The sequence below is a fragment of the Colobus angolensis genome, unplaced genomic scaffold (assembly GCF_000951035.1).
Source record: "Colobus angolensis palliatus isolate OR3802 unplaced genomic scaffold, Cang.pa_1.0 Scaffold431, whole genome shotgun sequence".
Taxonomy (NCBI): Eukaryota; Metazoa; Chordata; class Mammalia; order Primates; family Cercopithecidae; genus Colobus; species Colobus angolensis.
Window position 1 is genome coordinate 643310 of NW_012117722.1, and position 19184 is coordinate 662493.

General features: G+C 39.4%; 1 protein-coding gene across 1 annotated transcript in view; it reads right to left on the reverse strand.

The window, feature by feature from the left end:
- The window catches only part of RIMS1 (regulating synaptic membrane exocytosis 1), a 502863-nt gene extending 483679 nt beyond the window's left edge, over window positions 1–19184 (reverse strand). The window contains exon 1 of the mRNA XM_011957025.1: window positions 18766–19184. Within this exon, the coding sequence (XP_011812415.1) occupies window positions 18766–18929 (164 nt within the window). The 5' untranslated portion in view covers window positions 18930–19184. The remainder of the gene's footprint in view (window positions 1–18765) is intronic.

The window sequence follows — 19184 nt, forward strand, 5'->3', positions numbered from 1 at the left end:
TTAATTCTACCTGCTCTATCCCTCTCTTCCCCAGCTGTGGCCATGTGTTTCAGAGATCACTGCTTCAAGATAGAAGAGGTCCACCTGATCCACATTGAACTATGCTAGTGAGAAAGTTTTATCATGCTAGGTTACTAAGATGTGAAAGCTGTTTGTGTTAATTTTTCTAACAAAAACACACTTCTAATTTATTGGAGATATTTGGACTAAATTACTGAGTAGATCTTCTAAAATGTGCCGCTCTATTTTCCCATATAAAAAAAAGACTCGTCAGAGTTTAGTGCTAACAGAAGGCACCCACACCAAAGGAAGAGGTAAGAACTGTTTTTGGAACAATGGCTTCAATGGGAGGAGGGAATTTTCCAAAGACCATATGCCATAGTTGCCCTATAACTTAGGTCACTGAAGTAAAATCCCATTATTGCATATCTTCAATACTGTATAAGATTCCTGCTACATTGTTTTATTTACACAAAATTAGTGAAATGAAATCTTATAGAGCTAAAGATTTCATGAGAGCAAACCTTTCAAATTAAATGTCCTCAGTGAAGTCACTACCCTCCACAACTCTTATTCATTGCCTCACAGGCATTTGCAAGTGTTCTATAGATAGACTTGCAATTTAAGATTTGGATGATGTTGTAAATCCCCAAAAGAGGCCCACAATCTGGACAGTCTTACCAGTTGACTTCTATATTCCATTTTGTCAATAAGTCTTAGGTTTCTCATCCTCTTACTGGTTGACTTGATATTTCACCTGTGAATTCCTTTAATGTTTAGGTAGTTAAGAAATATTAGCTTTCGGCCAGGCGCGGTGGCTCAAGCCTGTAATCCCAGCACTTTGGGAGGCCGAGACGGGTGGATCACGAAGTCGGGAGATCAAGACCATCCTGGCTAACATGATGAAACCCCGTCTCTACTAAAACTACAAAAACTAGCCGGGCCAGGTTGCGGGCGCCTGTGGTCCCAGCTACTTGGGAGGCTGAGGCAGGAGAATGGCGTAAACCCGGAAGGCGGAGCTTGCAGTGAGCTGAGATCCGGCCACTGCACTCCAGTCCGGGCGACAGAGCGAGACTCCGCCTCAAAAAAAAAAAAAAAAAAAAGAAATATTAGCTTTCCCAAACTTGTTATTTGAATTTTCAGCTAAAATCAGTGAGTGGATGCTGCTCTAAGCTGCCCAGATGTCCGTTGCCAGGCTGGGGTCTTACTCCTCCAGATGTCAGGATGCTCTTAGCTGTCAGATTTTCCTTTGAAATCGCCCTCTGCTGAAGCCAGCCACCTCTCCTAAGGCTAGATCATCTTCCCCAGGCAGCCTGAATCCAGTGACTGGTCAAAGCAAGATATTCCAGCTAGTCTCAGAACTCCCAAGGGACTCATTGAGGCCTTACTGTATTTGTATTATAGTCCACTTTCTCCTGCTTTCCAACCTGTTGACTTCCCTTCCCACACAGGTGTTGATCCTGAAAGTACTCCCTAATAAGCTTCTTGCACAATAATCTCCATCTCAGAGTCTGCTTCTGAGGGGCCTGGCCTAAAACAAATCCAAATTCCTCTGCAACCATGAAATGGGAAACAAGTCAAACTAGTGTGGTCAGAGCTTTCCCTATCACACTGTCGGTATCAGACTGTCCCTCATGGTAAAAGATCTGAAGGAAATAATGCCATTCTTTATTCTGTATCCTCCAAACCTTTCAAGTTAAAATAAACAAGGTCATCTTAGGTGAAAGGACAAAAACATAAACCGACTACATGAAAACGCATGTGAAAAAGAGGAAGGATAATTTACCTTGTCGGCAGAATGCCAATTTATGGAGACTGAATATGCATTTGTGTATATGTACATGCATGTACACATACATGTATAAAAACAGATGTATTAATTATTGAAATGGAAATATCCTTTTTGTCTCAACATGGAAACTCAAAACTTAGTCTATTTCTAGTGCAGACTTAATATGAACGCAGACTTAGTCTAATTCTGTGTAGAAAAAAAACACACTACAAAGTTCTTATCAGGGATCTTTTGTTTGGGAGAAATAGAAACCTACTCAAATGAAGTCAGTTTAAGATTATATAGGGATTTTTTTTTCTTGTAAATTTGTTTACATTCCTTGTAGACTCTAGATATTAGACCTTTGTCAGATTGATAGATTGCAAAAATATCCTCCCGTTCTGTAGGCTGTCTGTTCACTCTGATCATAGTTTCTTTTGCTATGCAGAAGTTCTTTAGTTTAATTAGATCCCACTTGTCAATTTTTACTTTCATTGCAATTGCTTTTGATATTTTGGTCATGAAATCTTTGCCTGTGCCCATGTCCTGAATGGTATTGCCTAGATTTTCTTCTAGGGTTTTTATAGTTTTGAGTTTTACAGAACCCCATTAAAAAGGGGGCAAAGGACATGAACAGACACTTTCAAAAAAGACATTCATGTGGTCAACCAACATATGAAGAAAAAGCTCAACATCACCAATCATTAGAGAAACAGAAATCAAAACCACAGTGAGATACCACCTCACGCCGGTCAGGATGGCGATTATTGAAAAGTCAAGAAACAACAGATGCTGGTGGTGTTGCAGAAAAAAAGGAATGCTTCTACACTGTTGGTGGGAATGTAAATTAGTTCAACCATTGTGGAAGACAGTGTGGCAATTCCTCAAAGATCTAGACTCAGAAATAGCACTTGACCCAGCAATCCCATCGCCAGGTATATGCCCAAAGGAATATAAATCATTATATTACAAAGATACATGCAATACATGCACATGTATGTTCATTGCAGCACTATTCACAATAGCAAAGACATGGAATCAACCCAAGTGGCCACCAGTGATAGACTGGATAAAGGGAATGTGAAACATATACACCACGGAATACTATGCAGTCATAAAAAGGAATGAAATCCTGTCCTTTGCTGGGAAATGGATGGAGCTGGAAGTCATTATCCTCAGCAAACTAACACAGGAACAGAAAACCGAATACCACATGTTTTCACTTATAAGTGGGAGCTGAACAATGAGAAAACATGGGTACATGGAGAGAAACAACACACACTGGGGACTGTCAGGGGGGCGGGGGAGGGAGAGCATCAGGAAGAATAGCTAAAGTATTCTGAGTTTAACATCTAGGAGGTTGGTTGATCTGAGTGCAGCAAACCACCAGTTACCTATAACAAATCTGCATATCCTGCACGTGTACTCCAGAACTTAAAATAACAGTTAAAGAAAAAAAAGAAAGATGACATACATAGGGAATTGTTGACCCAGGCTTCACAATGATTCAGCTTGAGAGGTCAAATCAAAGACTCTTCTCTTGGTGTCCCATGGGCCAAAAAGCCTCTCTTATCTGCGTGTTTTTGTCAGTCTCTCCCTTTCTGTTGACTAATCTTGTACATGACCCAGCATGGCTTCATCTATAAATCAGTAATCAATTGTCTTGCTGATAAACCCACACTCTTGCTCCCCAACTCACCTATTTCAGACATTTTTCTTTATCCTCAAATCTCAAACTCCCCTCACTCTCAAGAGATGAACCAACTCCTACTTACAGAAAAAAATAGAAACAGCCAGAAGGTCCCTCATCTTTTCTTTACAGTCATAAAATACACTCTCCCTTTTATTCAAACCACCTCCTCCACTGCATTCTCTCCTTCTTTGATTTCTAAACATTCTTAACTTTATCCATTTAAATTCTGTCTTAAAGAAACTCAAAGTGAACTCCTCATTCTCCTCTAGCTATCTTCTCATGCTTCTTTCCCCTTCTTAGCCAAACTCCTTGAAAGGTTTACATGTCATAACTATGTTTTTATTCATCTTTCTCCCATCCTACCCATTCCAATCTAGCTGTGGGCCCATACATTTACAGAAAAAGTTTTTCCTGAAGTTACCAGTGATCTCCTTGTTTCTGAATACAATAGCTCTTTCTTAGTTCTCATCCTATTTGATGTCTCTGCAGAATTCCCTTTTTGAAAAAAATGATTCACGTAAAATTTAAATACAGTGAAATGCACACATAGTAAGTAAACAGTTTGGCCAGTTTTGACAAATGCATACATATGTATAATACACACCTCTATCAATATTTAAGATATTTACATCCCTCCAGAAAGTCACCTCCTGCCCCTTTCCAGCCAGTTCTTCACCCTTGCCACCATAGAGGAGCCTACCAATCTGATATCCACCACCATAGATTAGTTTTCCCTAATCTGGAGCTTCATATGAATGGAATCAATCATGCAGGCTACCTGACTTGTGCCTGGCTTTTCCTATCTACCATACTGTTTTTGAGATTCATTCATGTTGTTTATGTATCAATGTTTTATTCCTGTTTATTGTGGAACAGTAAATTTTTCGCTGTGTGAGTATTTCACAGCTTTTAAATTCATTCTGCTGATGGACATCTGAGCTATTTCCATTTTAGGGTCATTAACGATAAGGTTGCTATGAACATTCTCATATAAGTCTTTTTGTGAGTGTATGTTCTCATTTTTCTTATATGAATATCTAGGAATGGAATTCCTATGTCATAGTGTAGATGCATGCTAAACTCTTTAAGAAACTGCCAGAGTTTTCTAAAGTGGCTCTATCATGCCCACAAACAATACATAAGACTTTTAGTTGTTCATTATCTTCATCAACAGTAGGTGATTCCAGTATTCTTTGTTTGTTCATTTAATTTTAGCTATCATAGTGAGTGTGCCTTAGCCTCCTCAAAATACTCTCTTCCTTTTGCTTTGATGAAACAAGGCTCTCCTGGTTTTTATCCTATGTCTCTGGCCATTTGTTCTTTAATGCTTTTGCAGGGCTATTGTCCTCTAACAATTTTTAAAAGTGAAACTTCATTAAAGCTTATCCTTAGACTTTCTTCTTGTCTGAATTTAATCACTCAGCCTCACTCATAGCTTCATGGCGATCTGTGTACACATGACTCATAAATTTACATTTCTAACCCACACTCTCTTCTGAGTTCCTGACCTTTAACCTACTTAATATCTCTCTTGGATTTCTCAAAGTTACCACAAAGCCAAAATAACCAGGACTAAATTTGGGATCCTTCTTCTATCACTCCAGATACTCCCAAAAGTTGGTGGCCCAAGTCTGACATCAACCCACATTCAATCAATTAAAACAACAATAACAACAGTTGTGGCTTTTGCTTCCCAAATCTCTCTCAAATATTAACATTTTGCCATCACCACCAAAGTTTTTGCTTCTAACATCTGCCACCTGGACTTCTACAATAGCCTCCCAGCTGGTCTCTACACATACATGCCCCAGGACTTCATCTAATCTATTCTTGATACTTCAGCCAGAATGATCTTTTAAAAATTCTAATAAGATTATATCATATCTCTCTTCAAAACCCTTTGGCTCTTAAAATAAAGAAAAAACTCTATAACATGACCTAGTCGACCCTACCATGTCCAGTTTCTGCCTACCTCTCCAAATTCTTCTCAAACCACACTCCCCCTGCCTTTTGCAGACTTTTTCTCTTCCACAAGACTGGCTTCCTTCCAGTCCTTCAGGCTCACCACTCCCCCTTCCATCAGTGGCTCTCATTCTTTCCTTTTAGAGGGTACTTCACCCCATTTGCCTGCTTAACTCCTACTCATTCTCAGATGTTAGCTCAGCCCTCACTTGTCATTTCCATGGGAAGCACACCTGGATAACCTGATCTTAGTCAACATTCCTGATAGGCATTGTTTTATCAAAATATTACACAATGTTCTGTACTGCCTTTATAATAGATTTTAATTTTACATGGATGATTATTCAAGAAAATTTACTTCCTTCTACAAAAGGCTATTAATTCTAGTACCACACCTAGCATATCATGAGTAGTGCTCAATCCATTTTTGCTTCAAGAACAAACGAATGTGGATCATTCATTTTCTTTGGCCCTCTGATTATTTTCTATTTAAAAATTTGAAAGACACTCTCATTAGTATTTGACCAGTCAATAAATCACCTGGTCTTGGGTCAAGTGTCCACCATTAGTCCCGTTAGCTATAGCTATGTTGGGATCATATGGATGTAGGGCTGCTTCTTTCAGAATAGCCACTGGCATAAAATCCATAGAAAGGTCTGTGGGTGCAGAAGGTACTGCAAGGCATGTCTAGATCATACAAATATACAAATTCTGGTAAATTAGATAGAATTAACTTCCTTAAGACTTTATAGGAAGAATGTTTCAAGACTTTAGGAACGTGGGTGTGAGAGATTATATGTATGGAGGCACAGGTGAGATGAGAGTATATATATGTGTGTGTGTGTGTATACAAACACAAGTTCTTAGATATATATGTGAGTAGTCATTCATGCCTCATCCCACTAACTTTCCTTGAATTATTGACCCACAGTCTAATTGAAGTCAAACCTCCAAGTGAAGAGGAACCAAAGAAAGCTCTTCTTCATTGTAAGCAAAAATCAACTGGTTTTTAAAAGTTAAAAAAAAATTATTTTAATATATACATAATTCAAAAGCATAATAGGAAAAGTTATTTGGAATCATAAATAAATTACTGCTAGTAAAAATGTACTTTTCAGGGAAAAATTTAAAATTAAAAACAAAATTATCACAATTAAGAAATGTCGATATAGCTTAAATAAAATTTCAACAAATATGATTCCAAAGGGAATCTTTAAATAAAATATTTCTTAGTCCCTGGCACCAATGTACTTATATAACCTGGCAATAATTTACTTATATATTATTTACTTAATAAAACCAAATTCAAAATGAACAAAGTAATTATAAGTTCTCATGGAGTTTTCTATAACAAATAGTATCTTAAAGAGCAAGCAAATAAAAACAGAAATGAAAAAAAATTAAATGTTCGAATGTGCTGGTAGTTAAAAGGAAACCAAGTGTCAAAAGGGTGACGGTGGAAAAAAACCACTGTACTAGGACACAGAAGACCTGGAGTCCTATCCCTAGCTCTCTCACTAATTAAAAAAGAAATCCTGAGTCTCTGGCCTCAGTTTTCTCTTCTTAGGGTAGAAATAAATCCTCAGTGGCTTACATGTTTATTGCCATCTTTCCTGCCAACTCTTCTTAATTGATGGCCTGGAGCACTATGCTCAGAAAGGTTCTGAGGCATCTGATATGTATTAGTGATGCTGCTCTAGGTACAGGTATTTGCAGGTGAGCTGAGAATTTACCAGTGTTGGATGACATAGACACTGAGTTCCCCCTCACACCTCAACTCGGCCTAATTCTGAAATGCAAAAGTCAGTGCTACTGGGTCCTGGGCACACAGGCTATACAACTTAGTTCCACAGCACTTGCTAGAGGCCCATTATGTATGGGTTACAGAATTAGGCAATGAAAATGAAAAGATGATCAATATAAGATACCTGCCTTCAAGGATTTTAAGTCCAGAAGATGACCTAACTGAGGTATCCTTTCATTAAAAAATATACTCAGTAGAATGCTTTCTGGAAACACTACTGATCTAGTTCTAAATATCAAATCAGAAAACTAACAGTACTATGTGATACATTGTCATGGAAGTTAGAGATGTTTTGTTTCAAGAAAATGTTTCCATTAAGCATGTCTGTCCAGAGGATTACTTTTTAAAATATATTATTTACATCCTCCTTATATTCAAATACTTTAAGAATGCCATCTTTCAAAAACCTAAGAATGATAAATCAAGGTACAACAGGCCATCAAAAATTATACATTAATTTTATCTTATAATGTCTAGTGTCCAATATATTTTCCTCATAAGCTCTGGTCAACCTGGTTCTCTCAATAACCAAAAGCACTCAACTCACTGCTTGTTTTCAAAATTTGCTGACTGAATTCCCGTGGTTAGAATAACCATCCCACTCTACCCTCCTGCTTATACCCTTAGCAGCCCTGGGTGACTCCTCCAGTCCATATTCCCTGAATCTATTCATTCATTCATCCATATACACAGTTTAAAAAAATGGTCACCTATTCTATGCCAGGCAATATGCTTATATGAGGGATTCAAGTAAGAATGATCCTCCTTTCCAGAATTTATGCTGTACTGAGAGGAAACCATTAAGAGAAAGAGGTTATGACAAAAATCAAATAAAACAATCAAAAGAGGTTAAGACAAATACCAAAATCTATTTGGAAAGTCTGGGAAGATATAACAGATAAGGTGTCACTTGAGGTAATTAAAAAGGCTAGGTAAAACTTAGTCAGATTTAAAAGGATATTTCTGATGGAGAGAAAAGTATGAGTTGGGTCACCATGTTGTGAAGTAGCAATTACCCTTCAGAACTAGTTCAGCAAGACTATGGCAGGGATGTATTCACAGACCAGAGAACAGAAATAGCAAGTAGGATCCAGATTACGAAGTTTAAACTTTACTCTGAAAGCAAGCAGGTTTTATGGGAGAGACATGATCAGACGAATTTTAGAAATATTTATCTGGCAGCAATGTGGAGATCAGATCAGATTGGAGGAATTCTGATTAGTGGTAGAAAAATGAATCAGGAGGTTCCTTCAGGCATCCAGATAAGTAGTGAAGAGAGCCTACATTAAGGTAATGACAATGGGATTGGAAAATAAGATAGACATTTAAAATATTCCAAAAGATTAAATCTGTAGGATTTGATGATGGTTGAAATGAGGAGTTGCAGTGGTGATGCTACTTACACAGACAAGAAATACAGAGACACTGCTTTCAGGCAGAAAGTCGAGAAATTTATAACAGGACACAATAAAGTTGAGGTGCCTACAGGACACTCAGGTAGAGAAACTGAACAGGTGGTTAAGGACATGAATCTAGAATTTAGTAGAAAATTCTAATGCAGTAATATAGATCTGGGGATCATTGACGTATATATGGTCGGAGCCATCGTTGGAGATTCACAAGGAACTGCATATAAAATGGGAGAATATGGAGAATAGGACCCCATGAGAATGCCAACATTTGAGATTTGAGAGATGATAAAATAGAAGCATTTAGAAACACTGAAGGCAAATCAAAAGGATATGGAATTATAGAAGCAAGGGCAAGAGGGAGCTTCAAAAGTTTCTTTACCTCTTATCATAACCACCACTCAATTTGCACTATTTTGTGTTCTTGAGTATTAGTCTTTTCCCAAAGTGCGTATGTCATATTTTTTAAAATTTGCACAACCTTACCAGCAAAAGTATCTGCTTCTTGTGGCCTGGTACCATGTTTATCTTCTTGTGGCCTGGTATATTGCATGTGGACCTCCTACAGCCTTTAACTATGCTGCATTTATGGAAGTTAGGGACTAGATAGCCCCTTGCCTGATTATCAGTCATAGTTGCACCCAATAGTGACTGCTAGAGCTTAGGCTTTTGGAGCTCTAAATACCATAAAATCCTTTTCTTTTCTTTTTTTTTTTTTGAGACGGAGTCTCACTCTGTTGCCCAGGCTGGAGTGTAGTGGCCGGATCTCAGCTCACTGCAAGCTCCGCCTCCCGGGTTCACGCCATTCTCCTGCCTCAGCCTCCCGAGTAAGCTGGGACTACAGGCGCCTGCCACCTCGCCCGGCTAGTCGATCTCCTGACCTCGTGATCCGCCCGTCTCGGCCTCCCAAAGTGCTGGGATTACAGGCTTGAGCCACCGCGCCCGGCCCCCTAAAATCCTTTTCTAATGCTTGTGTCTGGCATGATACTTAGACCATAATATCTTTTTCAGAAAAGCATCAAGTTTTTACTCCAGGTTGCTATATATTAAGTGGCTAGATTTGACCTAGGATACATAGACAGTTGTAAATTGAAATATCCATTCTCAGTATAAGAAGATTTTACTGTATTTTATTTTTCAAAATTACATTTTATGAAAATTGTCATGATCATGAATAATATAAAAGTAGAATCTCTTTAGGATTTTGGATCTTACCAAAATTTTAATATCTAAAATAAATGAGACTGTTCATTTCAATATCCCTTTATTTCAGATACTAGGATGTATAAAACGTCTTCATTTTTTCCCAGAAAAAAAGGGGTTAGGAAAGAAGACTTAAGCTCCAATATATTGCAATAGAGAGATAGCCAAGGAAGATAAATCTGCTAAGCTGTGTGAAATATAAAAGGAAAAGCCATTTGGTTACTTTACTTTTGTTTTCGTTTCTTTCTACCAACACACTAAGTAATCTTTCTGACCTCGATAGAACCTCTAAATGTGGATATATACTGCCATATAGTTAAAGAAACTCAATACATTGATTTTTACATACCCTAGGTACTTCATATACAATCTGCCTGCTTTTTCCAGAATAAAAACCACATAATTGAAAACAAAACAGCTAGACATCCTGTCAAAGAGTTTCTTTTCTTTTTTTTTTTTTTTTGGAGAGGGAGTCTTGCTCTGTCACCCAGGCTGGAGTGCAGAGGTGCAATCTCCGCTCACTGCAATCTCTGCCTCCTGGGTTCAAGAGATTCTCCTGCCTCAGCCTCCCAAGTAGCTGGGATTACAGGCATGCATCACCATGCCAGCTAATTTTTTTAGTTTTAGTAGAGACGAGGTTTCGCCATGTGGCCAGTCTGGTATCAAACTCCTGACCTCAGATAATCCGCCCTCCTCAGCCCCCCAAAGTGCTGGGATTACAGGCATGAGCCACCGCACCCAGCCTCAAAGAGTTTCTTGCTACATTTGTAAAAAGCTGTGTTTAAACAACAAAAACAATAATGTGGCACACAATGCTTGTGCACCAATAACTTACAACTTTAAAATATATCCTTGAGATTAAGAATAGTCTTCAAATATTAAGCAATACTGCTTTAAGTACAGAAAGCCATATGCAGGTATATAAGTTGTGAACTAATCAAATAGATGATGCAAAGTCTAGCAAATACAGCAAGAAAACTCCATCAATATTACTACCTTAGTTTCTACTTGTGAGTGTGTATATTATACATGAGAGTCCATTAAAAGAAGCTAAGTAGTGTAAGACATTTATATGACAGTACAGATATCTTAATTGGTTTTCAATTCACATACATTTTCTATGTAAATATACTAGCATCTTCCAGACCATAATTAAATTACCTGGCATAATGATGGGTAATACAAACAAATACTAAATAATGTATCAATAATTAGTATGGTATTATTTTCTGTATTACATAAAATATCTTTCATTCATTATGCTTCTTTAAAATAGCTAATATTATAATTAAGTGCATTGATTACTTACAAATCGCATGCAATTACTTTCTATAACATTACCTTATTTTACTATCTAAACATCAGAGGAATTATCCAAATATTACATCCCAAAATCTATTTAAATAAATTCTCACACGTTAAAGATGTCTTCGCTAAACTGCAGGCTGCTCTTTGCAAGGCTCAAAGGAGGATTCTCATAAAAAGAGTCCTGTATGAAGCTGCAATTCATAACCACTAATATTTGAAAAATGTTTTGAAATTTTAAATTCAGCTTTGCCATAAAAAGTATCACTCTGTTAAGATTCCATAAAAGATAATACTTTATTTCCCTTTTTTTTTTTTTTTTTTTTTTGCTTTTTTTTAGACAGAGTCTCACTCTGTTGCCCAGGCTAGACTGCAGTGGCAGGATCTCGGCTCACTGCAGCCTCTGCCTCCCGGTTTCAAGCGATTCTGCCTCAGCCTCCTGAGTACCTGGGATTACAGGTGCACTCCACCATACCTGGCTAATTTTTTGTATTTTTAGTAGAGACAGTTTTACCATGTTGGCTGGGCTGGTCTCAAACTCCTGAGCTCAAGTGATCCACCTGCTTCGGCCTCCCAAAGTGTTGGGATTACAGGCTTGAGCCACCGCACCCGGCTGATATCTCACTCTCAGAAACAGTGTTCCCCATTTACCAAACAATGATCAAGATTTTATATCTACCACTCGCTTGCATTACTTATTGGTGAGATATATTTTAAGACTGTTCATTTCTTGATTGTCTGAAGTTTTAAATGAAGAATTTGGGGCAGAGAAAGCAAGATTTAAAAAGAGGAAGACAATATAATTTATCATCCTGGCTGAAAACTCAAAATTGAGAGAAGAGGTTACTACACATAATTATAGCAGGAAATTGGTATAAAGAGATAAAGGAAAAGCAAAATGTACAGTCACCTTCCTTTTAAACAGCTCTATTTTGCCTTTAAGTAAGCATTCGTATGAACAGGAAGTTTTCATAATATTGCAACAGAAGCAGAAACATCTAAAATCAATTCTGCTGAATATCTCCCTCTTGCTTTCCACACAAAAGTAACCTAGTTAAAATAAGTGTATATGAACTCAATGTAAGCATGTCAGAATATAAATACAGAAAACCTAAGTCATCCAATAAAGAATCTTAAAAAGTTCTTAAATACACACAACTTATTGCATCACTCAATGGTAAACTGGTATGTTTACATGAAAGAAAACTACCTAACAAATATACGACCCCTTATTCAGCTAATTCTGAAAATAAATAATTTATTAAACCCAGTGACACTAAAATTATCATTGTATTTCTCCAGATCTTTTTCTGTAAAAGATGAGGAAATTACCCCAAGCTAATTTCTCTTCTCGTTTTTGAATTACGATTGCCTTGTAGATCTTTCAAACTTTATAATTTTGCCCACATTCCTTTTTGTGCTAAAAACACATACAAACTATTTAATGAGAGGGGAAAAAAAAAAAGAAAAGAAAAAAGGTAAATATAGTCTCAGACCAAGCCCTGAACTCATTTTACCTTTTAACACCTTGTCATATTCTCACGCTGGGAGCTGCAACCCTGGCAACACTGCATTGCTAGAATGAAAGGATAGATGGGCTGTTCTCCAAGAGCTCATCTTTCCAAGCCCCCCAGTACCTTCAAAGACGACCGGAAGATATAATCTTGGTATTCTTCTACAGTTTTAATGAATAAGAATAATAATGGCCCCTTTCTTGGAAACAGCCATTTGGAGGATACGATGCCTCCACTATCATTTTAAAGCTTCACAAATTAGAAGGACTGCCATTATAAATTCCACTTTACATATAAAATCTGATGCTTGGATGGATTATCCTGACAATGTTCACACCTATAAAAACTCATGTTAAGACCAGAATCTAGTTCAGTGTCCTACCCAACTATCCAACACTCACCTCTTTTTCTGACTATGGCAATTATAAAATGATAGGAACTCAGCCAACATTGGGCTGTAAGCAGAGGATTCGCCTTTATTCTACCCCAACAGCCTAATGCTTGACCCAATTTTAATACCTGAAATGAGGATCTTGTTGAATTAAATATCATATAACACTTTGTTGGAAATAATCTATTCAATAAGTAAAATTCAGAACAATAGTGGCAAACAAAGATAACTCATGGTTAGGTGGAATGGTGGGAAAATGCTATGGTATCAGGGAACCCTGTGGGCAAAACAGCAAGCAGATAAGGAAAACTCCAGGTACAAATGAGGTCAGAGAGTCACCACGGGCCAGAACTGGGGAAGCCAGACAGTTCTGGAGAGCCCACCCTCAGAAAAGAGCAGAACATGTTACTAGTCACATGAAGCTCCTCTTTCACTCCTTTAGGTTTTGTTCTCTGGACTCCAGAATCAAATGTCATGACCAAAGGGTCAGGAAGGTACCGAGCTAGTTCTGGGAAATTTCACTAATACTGGAAAACTAATAAATACTCACAGGCTAGACTTCTCATCAAGAGGTGAGCCTCGGTGAGTAAAATTCATAAAGCATCCAGCCAAATGCATAACATGTAGAAGACACACAATAAATGTTAGTCTTCTTCCCAACAGATGAAGGAAACATAATACCCACCACTCAATGCACTTTTTTAAACACTTAAAAGAACATTAAAGGTTAGAGGTCAGTGTACATGGGTTCTGGATTCATTATGCTAGCTGCCATGTGCCTCGGGCAAATTTACTTCGACTCTCAGGACCAGCTCTAAAATACCCAACTCATGTCACAGGACCAAATGTATAAAAGTAGAAAACAGTCCATGAGGACAAATGAAATGCAATACAATGTACTTTATAATCCACGGTACTGCAACCTCATCCATCTGCTTCTTACAGGTATGGGAGCATAATAATATGATTTTAGGAATTCATATTTGATATCTTTCCAGGAAGCTCACTGCACAAGCTTACACAAATTGTTCTCCTCTTTTAAAAAGTTGAGCAAATAACATTCCAAAGACATTATGCTCCTATTAGTCAAGTGAGCAGTAGCACATCCAGCCCACACTGGTTTCCATATTCTCCTTCTAATTTAGTAATCTATCTACTTAAATAATGCCTTTTTCATATTTGGGGGTATAAGGTATTAAAATCTTTGCAAACCATAATGAAAATATGATACCTGCATACATGGGAATTATATCCTCATCCCCCTCAAGGTTTCCCAGATTTTCCTTCCACTTTTCTTCTTTTCCCAGTTGGTAACTGGGATCTCTCATAATGAGCCTTATGGATATATTTCAGGCCACAATATTGTATTTGTGTAAAGTAAGTAAAAGGAGGAGGAAAGCTGAAGTTATAGGAATTCTCCTCATTCTACTTTCTGTCTCCTTTGCAGGAAAAAAGTAGTAATTATGGATGATTAGAAAGCAAATGCTAGGTTACCTATTAAGAAGAGAAGGAGAAGCCCAAAGTCAATACTCTATAAATCAATTCATACCATGGATTTAAGGATTTGTAGGAAAAAATGAAACTTCATACAATCTCAATTTAATTTACTTGTCCACATTTGCACAGCAAGTGGCAGAACTAGAACTAGAACCTAAAAACACTTGGATACAAAGTTAATGGTCTTTCCACTATACTGTGACACTTTTCATTATCTTCTAGCACTCTATGATAAAGAGTATAGGTGAAGCCCCAGGCTCTGTTATGATCTGAAGCAGTTGATCTGAATGAGCCTAATCTTTTTCCAAGCCACTTCTCTGCAACTGAGAAGACTATAAATTCATTTAAAGAAAAGATAAATGAAATAGACGCTTCTTCTTGGTAGGAAGACAGTGTAGTATACAGGAAAATACTTGGATTTAGACTAAAATCCATAGACTAAAAGGTCTGATTTTGAATCCTGATTGGACCATGTTTATGTGAGTCAGTTTAGGATATTACTGAACTTCTCTGAGTGTAGTGTGAGGATGTGAGAATTATATTATTTGGTTTACCTTCTGCACAGGCTATTGTGAGAATCCAAATATTTATACTTATAATAAACTTGAGCACAGTTTAACTATTTGGCATTAGATTAAATAACTTAGAATAAGAGCTAGTGCGAGGTTAATGTTCAATAAGTGTTAGCTATTTACATTATATTCCAATATGGTACTCAATTCTCATCCTCAAATCATCACCTGAACTCTCTACATTTTTTCTCTTCTCTTACTATTCAGTAGCTGCTTTCTCTATGAAGCTTTTTTTTTTTTTTTTTTTTACAAAAAGGAGTAAGATTCTAGATCTAATGAGATCTTCTCTGATTTAGGTCCCAGATAATGCAGTTTTCAGCCTATGCAATATATTGGCTCATGATGTCTAGTAACAGTTACTTGAAGGAGTATTCATTGAGAAAGTTAGGTTTCAGAGAGCCTTCAGAATACAGGTGTGTGTACACATGCATGTACACACTCACATCCAAAACACTATTAAGAAAAGACCTCTAATTTGCAGATAATTAAGTCAGTCATTAAACATAATTTGTGGGAGCCAACTATTTCCAGTTATATGGCCATGGAACTTAAAATTAGTGTACTTTACCAACAAAAGGAAATCTTTTTATGATAAAGTACTTCCAATTTCAAATAAAATTTTTCTAAAATCTTGACTTGAAAGTAGCTTGATTTTTTTTCCATTTATACATATTTAAAGACATTCTCAAAACCAAATTCAACTAGTAATTTACAATCAAGGCCGATGAAACTTACAAATACATTTTAATTGATATTTTATAATGTTGGTTTCACAGATTTATCCATCATTTTCTATTTTCTCTCGGTGCCTATTTTTATACATTGTGAAGAGAGACAGCATCACAGTAGGTAGATTAAGGAGATAGTTCTGCACGGATAACACAAGTGAATTTTAAGTCTAATTGCTGTATTGCCAGAACTTAAGCTTTGTAGTGCCTTTTGTGAAAGTAATTTCTCAGATATGTGATTATGATTACCAATAATTACCACAAAAACTTTTCTCTGATGTAACAATATTTTAAAGCCCTGTTAAAAGAATCCTGTTTTCCAATCTATTTTAACACAAAGTTTTGAAAAGGCAACCATCTATGACTATGTGTCATTATGTCCTCATATATATGTGTCATCTGAATAGTTCCCATTATCCCCAGTTTTTAAGACATAAAGTGTCCCCTATAAAAAAAAAGTACAGCACTTTTCCACTAATTGCAGACAATATGACATGCTTACATGGCAGCAAACTGGGATTCCAAAACACTCACCAATCTGTCACTGAACAAAAGGCCAAGACATTAGCAGAGGAGGCTGACTGATAAAGTTAATACAGAGGTCCAGGATTACAGAGAGCTGTTGTATAACAGCATCACATACTGTGATATTTTGTGAATCCATGCAATAAAGGAACAATATATGCAAGCCAGTAGAAAGCAGTCACAGGAAAAGCAGTGGAAAAGATGTGTTAGACATGAGCAATTGGACAGTGCTCCTAATTTGTATTTGCCCACATAAGCCCATACAATCTATAATTGCTGTCCTTTGGCAGTTAGCAGATTTGGAATTCTGTCCTAAAACTCACCCACTCCCACTTAAAATCCCTCACTCTCCACCACGCTTGAGACAGCCAATGAAGAGGTGTGATGGCCACTACTTGCACTGTGCCTTCCCCTTCCTATCCGGACTCTGGCAAGCAGCAGCCCATATTTTCCACTAGCTACTGGAGGCCTCCATCCACCTGCTGTCTGCAGCAAACAGCAAAAGGAACAGCAGCAAACCTGTAAATCCTGACAAGCAGAAAAGGTGTTCAGGACAGGTGGCAGGAGCTGCAACCAGTGAGGACAGATGGACTGACAACCAGACAGACAGACAGTAGCACCATTAGACACCATCCATTACTTCCAGTCTCAGAAGAGGGGAAGCCTGCAGCACCAGGGACATCATTCTTCCACTAGGGACAGGCAGCAGATTAACGAGGGTTCTGCCTCCCTCAAGCCGGCAGGCTTAAAGTACTTGGTTTTTGGACGAGAAGGAGCAGGGAATTCAGAAACCTGCTGCTCTTTATAGAACCAGGCCAGCTCTGGCCTTCGGAGTTAATGGCCCTTTTCTGAATCTACAATGAAAGGACAGGAATGACTGGATTTCTACTATTTTGCTGTGACCGAACAGCCACATCTCTCCCTCAATATCCCCCTCCCATATCTGAGTGTCAGTTGCCCTGGTTGGGGAACCATCAGTCTGTGAATGCAACCTCCCTCCATTCCTCTCCTATGAGGCACTGCTGCACTGGGGGAAGCGGAAGAAATCTTCCTCGGCAGTGTCTTCTCTCCAGGAGGCACTTCTAGGGGGTGGGGGAGAGGCCATGCTGAGTGTGCTCTGTGTCTGGGTTTTTCACCTGCTCCCTCCCCACCCCTCTTCTGCTTTCAGCTAACTCCAGATGCAACAGGTTCCCTTTGGCTCTTCATGCCAATCCCCTGACCCCAGATACACCTTCCAGCCTAAGCAGGGGATACCAAGGAGTCACTCACAGTCAGGGCCCCTAAATTCCCCTGCTTCAGAGTGAAAACTTTACTGAATACATGAAGACTTCCCAAGGGAAGGCAGGGTTGAAGCCTCCTTCTGCTCCACTCTATGGGTGATGCTAAGCAAGGAAAGCCCCGTCTCTCTGCCAGTCCCTTGTAAGCAGTTTTGTCTGAGGGAAGTGGCAGCACAGACAGTGTCACACACTCCTGCACCACCAGCAAGGAGCCCCATCTTCTCCCTATCCCCAGGAAAATGGGGCATCAGACAGAGATCCCTTGAAGGGTTGATGTGCTCTAAAGAAGTGAGGAGGAGTGCAATTTCCAATCCCTTATTGGACTGTTTCCTCCAGGAACTGAACAGGCCCCAGAGGTCTCTTGGAAAGCAGTAAAGAGGAACCTCTATGTTATTCAGGCCAGAGTCCCCCTGTCAGCTTCTCCCATGATTAAAAACTTTGTATTGCCAATGGCATTACATATGGGGAAGAGAATCTGTCTTCACACAGGTATGCTGTGTAGAAGACTCTGAATAAAAGGTTAAAGAGAAGCTGGAGAGGCAGGTTACCAAAGATGGCAACTGCCCAGAAAAAGACCCAACCTTGATCTGTGAGATGAATGATTACTCAAATTAACACTAAAAATAAGCATTTTTATTATATAAATATAGGCACCCTTCACTGGGGTAACCCCGACCAGCTAAACAACTCCAAGAAGAGAAGAGGAGCTGTCCTCAGCACCTCTTCATCCTGCCTCCCCTTGTTTCTACTCATCCCCTGCCCCCTAACCTGCTCCCAGCCCAGGGACCTTCCACTTGGGTGGGATCAGCACCTCTCAGCTTCTGCACCTCCCACCATGAGCGTGGCCCCTGTCCACCCATCCCTCCTCTGCACCCCAGTCTCAAGCCATCCTCCCCCTGTCTTTGGGTTCCTGGATCTGTGGCATATCCCCTCCCTCCTCCAGTCCCCTGACCTCTTCCCTGCTCAAGCCCCGCGCCCCTGGCGGGCGCCTCCGTCCGCACCCAGCATCCTGGCCGCCCCTTCCCCACACTCAGCCGCGAGGACTAGGGGAGTGAGTGGTGAATGGACGGATGGAGGCATGGAGGCACGGATGGCGCGGCTGGGGCTGGCTTACTTGAGCATGGCTTCTTCTTTTTCCTCCTCTTCCTTCTGCCGGTCCATCACTGCCATGATAATGTTCCTCTCTTCCTCGGTCAGGTGGCTCAGGTCGGGCAGCTCTTGCATGGGGGGAGGCACCGTGGGTGGGCGAGGACCGCGGGGCCCCACGGCCGAGGACATTTTCGTGGCCTGCCCGCCCCCTCTGCTCGCTCTCTGGCTCTCACCTTTCGGATGCACGCCCAGCAGCTGCGCCCCTGCTTTCCCCTCACAGCGGAGCCCTCGCGGCGGCGGCAGGAGGAGGAGGAGCAGCGGCGGCGGCGGCGGCGGCAGCAGCAGCAGAGCCGGGGAGAGCGAGAACCCAGTCTTTCATGGTTGTTTGCATCCACCCAGCCCCGGATGCTCCCTTTGTTTTGGTCGCCCTAGCGAGGCTCGGGG